The 10,789-nt window shown below is 32.4% G+C and overlaps 1 protein-coding gene across 1 annotated transcript; it reads left to right on the forward strand.

Annotated features, from left to right (window-relative positions):
• Nucleotides 1-9,164: 9,164 nt before the first annotated feature.
• On the forward strand, nucleotides 9,165-10,388 carry LOC134697958 (uncharacterized). The gene is made up of 2 exons (XM_063560242.1): nucleotides 9,165-9,566; nucleotides 9,825-10,388. The coding sequence occupies exons 1-2, from the start codon at nucleotides 9,165-9,167 to the stop codon at nucleotides 10,386-10,388; spliced, it is 966 nt and encodes a 321-aa protein (XP_063416312.1).
• The last annotated feature ends 401 nt before the right edge of the window (nucleotides 10,389-10,789 follow it).

A 10,789-nucleotide genomic window follows, 5' to 3' on the forward strand; every position in this document is an offset into this window, starting at 1 on the left:
AATTTAACAGAAGCTTTATTATAACTATTGGCATAATCTCATCAAATATAAAGTTGTTTCTTGGGTGCGCACATACTTTTTCAATCTAAAATAGACTTATAATTTGATGAAATACAAGGAAAATCACGAGATTTTACAAAATTTGCAAATGAAGCCATGCTTTGTTGCCATGGTAACGTGTTCGATGTCAAATTTGTTTTGTTTTTCTAAGTAACTTATACCTAAGTCACATTTTCAGTAATTTAAGAATATGTATAATAACTTTTAAATTTGCAGTAATTTTTTGGGCCAAATACGGGCCTTATTGCCCCTACTCCTTTAATTATTTGCCATGCTTCCAGACATAATGTAGTTGTACGCAAAATATCCACTGAGACCACGTGGTTAAAGTATCAAGCCCTGCCGACAGATTTCAGACCAAGTTGACTTTCAACAAGTAAACTTGCAAAATATTTCCAAAGCAAGTGTATTTGTGAAAAGTTCACTTAGTTAGATACAAACAATACAAGTATACTTTCAGTAAATGAGACAGGTGAGAAACAACTCGACAAGTAAACATTATTAGCAAGGAAAGTGAATAAAAACAACACCACAAGATGAGAATAAACATGTTGTTCACTTTGTTAATATAAACTTGTTCAGAAGAAGTTAACAAGTGCACTTTCGGAAAGTCGGAAAGTTTAGAAAACATCTAAACAAGTACACAAAATAAAGTATACAAGATGTGTTGCAATGCTACTGTCACACTAGTTGTATGGTAAAAGTGAACAAAGACCATGCACACAAGGCGAGTCTATACTTTTTGTTCACTTTGTCAAAGTCAACTTGTTCAGAAGAAGTTAACAAGTACAATTTCTGAAAGTCGGAAAGTTTAGAAAATAACTAAACAAGTACACACAACCAAGTTCACAAGGTTGGATATAATGCAACTTTACCACTTATTTATGTCAACAAGTTGAGCTGAGAACTGTTCAACTCGTGACTATTATAAGCTTCCATAAGTAATAGCTTACTAATTATTCAAATTTTTTGACATATTTTGATTGAAAATTCTTATAATAATAATACAATTATCCATGTTAAAACAATTATTGATTATTGTTGAATGGCTGATGTATGAAATATTGGCAGAAGTAACAACATACATTAGATAATCAAAATTTTGAGTTACCAAGAGATGAGTTTTACTTTAGAAGCTTTCAGTGGTGGCATATATCAGCTCCTACTTGTCACTTAGTTAAATCGTCTTAATTAGCCAAATAAGTTAATTAAGTTTACTTGTCAGGTAATAAGATGACACTTCTTTGTAGAAAATATTTTTTTAGTGTTTTTGCCCATTTCATGACACGCAAAAACAAACATAACTAAGTGACAATTAGACATAATTAAATGAAAAGTAGACTTAATTAAGTTCAAGAAGACTTTTGTATCTTGACAAGTAGACTTATGTTTTGGACAAGTCGACTTACGTATCTTAGAAGTCTAATTGTCACTTAATTAAGTGAACTTGTCACTTAGTTAAGTCTGCTTGTTCCATAATTAAGTGAACTTGTCACTTAGTTAAGTCTGCTTGTTCCCTAATTAAGTAAACTTGTCACTAAGTATAGTCTAGTTGTCACTTAGTTAAAACTACTTGTCACTTGTTAAATGCAATTGTTAGATATATAAGTCTGTTTTCACATGTCATGAAATGGGCAAAAACGTTAAAAGGCGTTTAGATTTTCTACAAAACAGTTTCATTTTATTATCTGACAAATATACTTAACTAAGTGACAAGTAGGCTCAATTAACTGACAAGTCGATTTAATTAGCTAATTATAAAAGGACAAGGTATGATAAGGGCTATTTTTGGCCCCCTCTCCAAATAAGTTTTAATTGATATCAATGATAGTCTTAGTGTAGACACTTGAAAAAATAATGATTTTATTGTGTTCCGGTGAAAGGAAGGTTGCATAGCAACGGTTTTTATGAAGAATGAAAATTATCACATATTAATTGCTTTATCAGTAAAAATTTTAATATTTGCAAATGATATTGTTGGTCCAAGAAGAACTTGAAGTCACAAATGAAAATACCCTTTGATTTTGTTTATTATATGCTTAATAACAACCTTGGCAACAGAAATGTTGCCTAGCAACGGTTAAAAAATTGGTGCTTGCCCCTCTTACAATGTAAGTATGAATTAAGCTGTTGTTTGAAGATTTTTTTTCCATTTGGTGTTTCATCCAATATTTTTTCATATGCATCTTTTTTTTGTATTCTTTACAAACTCCATATTGAGCATAGCAACACAAGTGTTGCTTAGCAACAGCAAACCATGTTTGAATTAAAGCCAACTACAAATCAATAAGTCATTTTATTGAACAAATTAAATTGAATGCAATACACATTGTCTTTTTCTAAACATGTTTAGTTAGAAATGAAAAATTAGTTCAATTGTAGGTCACTACACGCTGATCAATAACTAAATTACATAACAAGTGCATATCAACAATGCAATAATAGGTTCTTTATATTTTTTGAAGTATGAGCTAAGTTATTTTTTAAGAATATACTTCTTATACGGTGTTACACTATAATATACACATCTAGATAATCATTATTTTTTGGACGAATTCTATATTGAGTATAGAATCCCACATCTTACTAAGCAACATCAAACATTTTGTTTAATTTGTAGACCAGTACAAAATCTTTGTTTCAATGTGAAAGTCTTTTCATGAAATCAAGAATATATAAGATTTAATAATTTGAGATGAGTTTAAACAGTTTTTTAAAGATACTTAACAGTTAATGGAATAAAAGAGACGTGACTTGTACCACATACATACATTGTGCGGAATAAAATGTCTAATCCAGGTAATTACGAATTAATATGATGTACACATGTAGGGGTTGGAATAAATGTGTCCTCTGCATGGGTACAAACCTATGGTGGATAAGAAACGACTTATCAAGGCAAAAAGGGGGGTGTATAAATCCTTTTTGGAGTTATTAACTAGGCATTTAACCATGAAAGTTAAAGGTCAATTAATTGGACCTTGAGATCAACGGTAAATGTCATAATGATATTGAAATTGAGAATAGAAATGGAGAATGTATCAAAGAGACATCAACCCGACCAAAGAAAAAACAACAGCAGAAGGTCACCAACAGGTCTTCAATGTAACGAGAATTTCCCGCAACCGGAGGCGTCCTTCAGCTGGCCCCTAAACAAATATGTACTAGTTCAGTGATGATGAACGCCATACTAATTTCCAAATTGTACAAAAGAAACTAAAATTAAAAAAATACAAGACTAACAAAGACCAGAGGCTCCTGATTTGGGTCAGGCGCTAAAATGCGGCGAGGTTTAACATGTTTACGAGATCTCAACCCTCCCCCTATACCTCGAGCCAATGTTGAAAAGTAAACGCATAACAATACGTACATTTAAAATTCAATTCAAGAGAAGTTCGAGTCTGATGTCAGAAGATGTAACCAAAGAAAATAAACAAAATTAGACTGTTATGATATCTGAGTCATGGCTATACACTGTATGCCAAATATCACAAGTCAATGTATAAAAACTAAATAAGTGTAGACCAGGACAAGTGTGTATGAGAATAAAATTCAAAAAAAGAAGAAAAAAGTAATATGTTTAACATAATTAATCGATTCATTTCATTTGAAGCCAGGGAAAATTGACAAAGACAAGTGAAAACTGAGAACAGAATGAACTGTTTTCTTTCACGATGAAATGGACTATAGTTTGAATGGTTTTACAGTAGTAATTTTGAGGCCCTTTATAGCTTGTTGTTTGGTGTGAGCCAAGGCCCCGTGTTCAAGGCCGTACATTGATCTATAATGGTTTACTTGTATAAATTGTTATTTGGATGGAGAGTTGTATCATTGGCACTCACATCACATCTTCCTATAACTATGGAACATTTTTGTTATCTGTAATTATGATGTGAATACTGACCAATGACGGAAAATGGTTTCACTTTCCTGTCAGTGTCAAATGATTTGTGAAATATCATGTAAAATGCATGTATGTGACTAATTTGCATTTTGCGTTTTGTTTTTGTGTTTTTGTAATTTGTTTATCAAAATGAACTACAGTTTTAATTGGACATGAAAGTTACTAATAAGAGTATACTAGTATAAGTTCGGGTTAGGGTGAAGGTTGTCGCCTGTTTAAACGTTTACACATGCTGTGTTCGTTTACAACTAGTAAGGAACCTGTTCAGTGGTTGTCGTGGTTCATACGTGTTCCTCGTTTCTAGTTTTTTTTATATAAAGATTAAACCGTTGATTTTTCTGTTTGAATTGCTACATTAGCCACTTGTGTGTCCTTGATAGCTTGCAGGTTGGTGTAAGCCAAAGCTCTGTGTTAAAGGTCGTACTTTGACCTATAATTGTTTACTTTTTACATGTTGTGTCCTAGAAGGAGAGTAGTATCATTGGCACTCATACCACATCTTCTTATTTCTATAAATGTTGCAAAAGTTATTTCTTTTGGATGGATGTGTATGTTTAAGCGCGGATTCATATAAGATGGATTCTTACAGTATGCACCCTTTTATTCATTTATTGTACATTTTTATAAATATAATAAATGAATTAAAACGCCTGATATCGTGGGTTCTGACACCGACCTGGTCAAACTTAAGACTTAAAAATTGGTATTTGCTGATTTCCGTCAATCAATTGGCATTAAGGGGTAAGAACAAAAACTAGTTGGATCGGAGTGTCAAGTTAGGGTAATATGTCTTCCAACGGACTGTAACCTTTTAAGCTATAGCACACTAAAAATTAATGAAACAAACAACCCATTCAGCAACATGATGTCCAAAAGTGAGCACTTTGTGAATTATTATTGAAATAGTAACTTTTATGAATTAACTGTTAACAAAACTTTATATTGTTTGCAAAAACTACGGATAATATATTCAGGAACAAATAACCTTTATTCACAAAAAAAATCGGAATTTTGAGCCTTTAATGGCCCTTTGACATTCTGTTATTCGACCGTCACTGATGAGTCTTTTGTACGCGAAACACACGTCTTACAAGCAAGATATGTTTAATTATGATGCGTTTTTCTTCCTTTCATATTCAATACTTGTTTTATTTTCTTCGACGTGTAAATATCTGATTAAAAAATAAAAGAAGCTTTTATTCTTTTGAATATGTTTAAATTCATAATACATGAAGTGCTGTTATTTTAGAAGATATATGATTGATTGAATGTTATTTTCTGACCGTCCAGTGACAAATACTTTATGCATGCAAATTTTAACGGAAAGATATGAAGAGAATGATTTGCAAACACGAAATACGAAGTAGCACCAAGTTGTCGTCAAGACAGAACAACGGGAAGGCGGGTGACAATTACAAATAATAAGTCCAATAAATTCAACGCCATGACCAAAAAAAATAACTCAAGATACATAATTTAGATCATAAAAGTGTGGGATAGTTTTGTTTAATTTTGATTATTGTTACACTTACACAAATAACTAATTAAAATGGTCACATGGTGTCTTCTTATGTGAGGGGGAGGAAAGGGGGTACCCTTCTCCCTTCTCCCACCCCTCATCTCATTTCTCCTACCAGGCCTCTTCTCCTTTCTCCTATCCCTCTTCTCCTTATTTGATTTTTTTTAATTTACCGGAAAAAAGAGAGATATTTTATTTTTTCATATTTTTTTTTCTCCAACTTTTCTCCTTTCTCCCAGCCTTCCTATCTGTTCTCGTACCCCCTTTCTACTTTCTCCTACCCCTTTCTCCCTGTCTCCCTTACCCCTGCCCTTCCCCTCTTATGTGATATGAATTACAGTGTATGTTATTATTCACAGTTCTGTAGTTTATTTTCGCCATCTGTATTTTTATTAAATGATTGTCTAAAATGTTAACTTGGCATGCCATACTTGGTAGAAATGCGGACGTGAAAGAAAGCACTTTTCACAAAAGTGTCAACGGAGATTAAAACATTCCAGGGCGACGATTTCGTCAATTATGAAACAAAATACGTATATATGCACTTTTTGAGTATGAACCAGTTATTATAATCACTCACAATTACGTTCCCAGTATTTCTCTGAAGTTTATCACAGTTCCGTTTATTTTTGGGTCAGATTTCGACGGTCTGCTAAAATGTCACTTTAAATTCAAGAATAATGAGTAAATGAATATCCTGTTTTCCTGTCTCAAATATATGTTTATTTTTCGTCCTAAAGAAAGTAGCTATTATTATAGCGTAGCAGGAATACTTTTCCGTCGTCAGATCTAGTAAATACCGGAAATCATCTCCGGTCCGCAGTTCGGTTAAAAATTTCGATGATTCAATGAAAACAACGACGATTTTTTGTCACTTTTTTTAATTTTTAACTATGAGCGTACTTACGACCCACTAAAATATTTGAACTACATCAACATTAATGTACAAGGAATGTCTGGTATAAATATGATCGTGGGTCGTAGGTACGCTCATAGTTAAAAATGCAGAAAAAGGTTTGGAAACTGCCATTTTTCTGCCCTTTTCGCGAATCTTGAGGTCTTTACAGCAACAGAGCATGAATACTATCAACGGAAGTTGAAAAATCTATTGATGTTAACAAAAATATACTATTAGGTTTTAAAATTTAAGAATAATGTATTATAATTAATGGCAAGTCACTTTTAATTTGAACGAAATTAGGGGGCCGTTCTCTAATGCTTATCGTACCTTGTCCTTTAGAATGGAAATGGGGAATGGATCAAAGAAAAACCAACCCGGACATGGAACAGACAACAGCCGAAGGCCACCAATGACTACTTGACTAAGTGACAAGTAGGGGCAGACATATGTCAGCATTGTTTTCAAATAGGAGATGTAATATTTATAACAAGTGCTGTATATACGTGATATCTTAATTTCACCATATGCCTTGATGAATGTCATTGCCTGGCGTTTCCTTAATGTCTTCGGTAATGTAATGTAAATTAAAGTCTACAGTCTATTTAGTATTAATATTTCAATCTTTTACTGATAATTTTATTTTGTAAGTAGTATATCTTAAGAAAACTACAAGAAAACACTGAGGTATACTGTTTAATCAGTCTTTAATGTGTATCGTCATTGATAATAGGGATACATTGTATTTAAGGATAAAAGAAAGTACAGAAGAACAAATGACTTTGCAGAGAGAGAAAGATAAACTGCAACTTAACCTTGCAGAAAAAGCTAATCTACTTAAACAATCAGAATCCAGGTACGTATTCAACAGAATCAATACCAAAACTAAACATGCCTAATGTATAAGAACATCAGAAAATACAAACTGCATTCAAATTACTAGACTAAGTATTTTGATAACTGGTAATTACAATAACACACTTTTCTGAGACCGAACTGTACCCTCAGTTGATATTTGTGGTGAAACACTTCGGATTCGTCCGTACCAATTCTCGATTTGCTGATATTCTGAACTTTTAAATATTTTTAATTCATTTTTTTATTTTTCGTCACACTGTTTGCAGCAGTTCGCTATTGATGAGTTTCAAATATGTGAGCACTTTTCAGATCTGTTGGACACTCATTTCTTATTCTTCAATACTTTGAAAAAGGAGTATACTATATATAGCTAAGGATGACAAAGCGTGCAATCTTGTTAAGGTTCATCATAACAAACGGACAAATATGGCTGTATTTACATGCCAAAAATTACTCTGAGTGCAGACTTACCTGTAAAGTTGGAAAAGTTGTAATGCCTAGCATCCACTAGATATAAAAAAGTTAAATCCATTTTGTGTTTCAGAAAGATAAAATCTCTTTTGGATTTTGATGGGCATTTTTTTTCCTTCATGCAAAAGGTGTGAAAATTGACTAAGTTGTGGAACAACTATGAGATGCTCCCTCAGGTAAAAAACCGGTTTGTATTGTTTTCATTGTCCTTAATTGACATAGACACCAGGTATCTTCAGAACTATATGTGAGTTAAAGAGTTTATCTGAGTCAGTGAGTGGACAGTATCAAAGTAATGCAGGTGTTTGTTTATTTTTGCACCTTCTGAAGAAAGGAAAAAAAATGCCCAGCAAAAACCAAGAAAGATTTTATCTTTCTTAAACACAAAATGCATTTAACTTTTATATATCTAGTGGATGCTAGGCATTAAAACTTTTCAAACAGCACAGGTAAGTCTGTACACAGAGTAGTTTTTGAGGTAAAAATACGGCCATATTTGTCAATTTGTTATGATGAACCTTAATTCAACAAAAGGAAAATGTGATAACATTATTATGATATTTGTTTTTGATATAAGAATCAAGTTTATTGTACATTTTAAGTTTTACAGATAATTTTACAGATAATAAAGTATTTATGCAGGTATATATCATGTCCTATTAGAGATTTCCAATAAAATGACATACGTACCTAACTCGACGTACGCACGTAACGGGACCGGTTATTGCTAACCAATTAATTTTGTTAAATGCGTTACTCAAGTTTTAACTTAGTATTCCAAAAACTATGAAACCCAATTATGATAAATTTTATCAATATCAAATATTCCTAAGATGATTAAAAACGAAAGAAATCATGATTTGTATATATCACGTGATTATTGAGATTCCTGCCTTAACTTCACTGACTGTCATTAGACCACGTATATATACGTATCTTTACCTATCATACGATTCCTAGGAGTTGTCTTTCATGGTTTTGACAATGACAATGAGTTCAGGTATACTTAAACAAAAACCTCGCCCCATAATTTGGTATAGGTAAAGACGAGAAATTACTTTTGAAAAATAGATCATTGATACGAATTTCTGCCAACATCAAATTATCTTCAAATAAATTATAGAAAAATATTATTTTGTTTTAAAAGTCGAGTACACCTTTTACATTCGGATGTGTTGGAATTTACTTTAAACGTTAAATCTTTTTAAAACAATAAAAATGCAACCTTATCTGCCCTTGGAAATGAATGGTTGAGTTTTTTTTCTCTCTGCTCGACCTGCCTGATAATTTCAACTTAAACATGGTGAAACAGTGAATTTTTCTGAAACCAACACATAACAAACTTACTTTGATAGTAATGAATAAAGGTAATGAGTGAAAAACAAAATACTCGTAAGCGTGAAAGAGAAATAGAGACAGAAACTTTTAATAGTAAACAAACCACAGGTATAAAAATGGCGGATACTAACATGACGGAGACAGAGAGCTCACTCGAACAAAACCTCGGTGAATACTCTGAGGATCAAACATTTAATAACAAACTTCTAAGTGGCATAGTAGGCATACAACAAACATTAAACAGTCTTATAATAAAATTTGAAAACCAAAATGAAGAAATACATGGTATTAAAAATGACATATACGCCAAAGATGGCATTGAAGACAGACTTCAAGCTGTGGCAACAGAAACTGAAGACCAAACAACTATGATAGCCGAAGTCAGAAATCAAAATACAAAACTGACAACGGAATTAAATCTAATGAAGTCATACGTGGTACATTTAGAAACTAGACTTGATTGTCAACAAAGTCAAATAGCAAACCTGGTTGAACGCAGCATGAGGGAAAATGCTATAGTAATAGGGGTTCATGAACGAAATGACGAAAACGTAATAGCGGAATTAAAATTGATTTTTAAAAATGTTTTGAAAATAACTGAAAATATTAAAATTGACCGAGCCCACAGAATAGGGACCCAGACAAATAAAAACAGCACCCGTCCTATAGTTGTTAAATTCCATGACTACAATGACCGGGAGCATGTCATAAACACTGCACGAACAATAGGCAAACAAAACAAAGAGTTACTAAATGGCATATACATATCTCCACAGTTTCCAGACGATATGCGTGAAAACAGAAAAAGACTAGTACAAAAACAAAAGGAGTACAAAGAAGTAGATGTGGGCACTAAAATTAAAGGAAACAGTTTATTCTTCATCAAAAGTGGATCTAAATATGTGGAAAAAGTGTCAACACCAAAAGCTTTAGCTATTTTTGATGCCAGTAACAAGTCTAAATTTGGTACATTTGAGCAAACTAGTTCTAATGAAGTTAGTGACAATGGTCATACTTATTGTGTCACAGCTGCTGTCACCACAACATACGCAGAAGTTCGTGAAGCTGCCCGACAAATAATGCAGGGCCCAGTATCTGCATGTACATACAACACATTGGTATATCGGTTTACAGACAAAGACGGACATACACACGACGGGTACGATGACGACAGAGACTACGGAATTGGATCAAGGATACTTGACTATTTAAAAGAAATAGATGCACACAACATAACTATCATTTCCTCACGTACACCTCCATCTGGTACAGCAAAGATAGGTTCAAGAAAAAACAATATTATCTTGGAGGGAGTAAAATCGGTTCTCCGCAAAATGTAAACAATAAAAACTTTAAACTAATTTACTGTTGTTTGAACTCATCTTGATAGACAATAAACATGCAGCGAAGTATGCTGAATGTCATTTTTTTTTCTTCTTTCAGGTTTAAAATTTGTTAGATATTATATATTTAGTTTCATGTATTCTCTTTTAAAATCCTATATGTTTACTATTTTCAAAGTATCTTAAGAGTTTCAATTCTCTATTTTATTTTTAAAAAGAGTATTCATTATTCCAGTGAGTTATAAAGAAGCAAATTTCACATGAATTACCTTAATAGGTAATCTGTAGATAAAACTACTTTTTATGAATTTTAAATTTACATACAACTTTATCCGAAATAATTTCACCATGAATTAAAATAAGTCAATAAAATACATGCAGCGTATATTGTAATTTTA

The sequence above is a fragment of the Mytilus trossulus genome, chromosome 14, assembly GCF_036588685.1.
Source record: "Mytilus trossulus isolate FHL-02 chromosome 14, PNRI_Mtr1.1.1.hap1, whole genome shotgun sequence".
Taxonomy (NCBI): domain Eukaryota; kingdom Metazoa; phylum Mollusca; class Bivalvia; order Mytilida; family Mytilidae; genus Mytilus; species Mytilus trossulus.

What these genes read in the sequence shown, in the direction of transcription:
- LOC134697958 (XM_063560242.1), top strand. Translation starts at nt 9,165, where the DNA reads ATGGCGGATACTAACATGACGGAGACAGAGAGCTCACTCGAACAAAAC. An exon ending in GCATGAGGGAAAATGCTATA is followed by an intron (nt 9,567 to 9,824) that starts GTAATAGGGGTT and finishes ATATCTCCACAG; the next exon opens with TTTCCAGACGATATGCGTGA.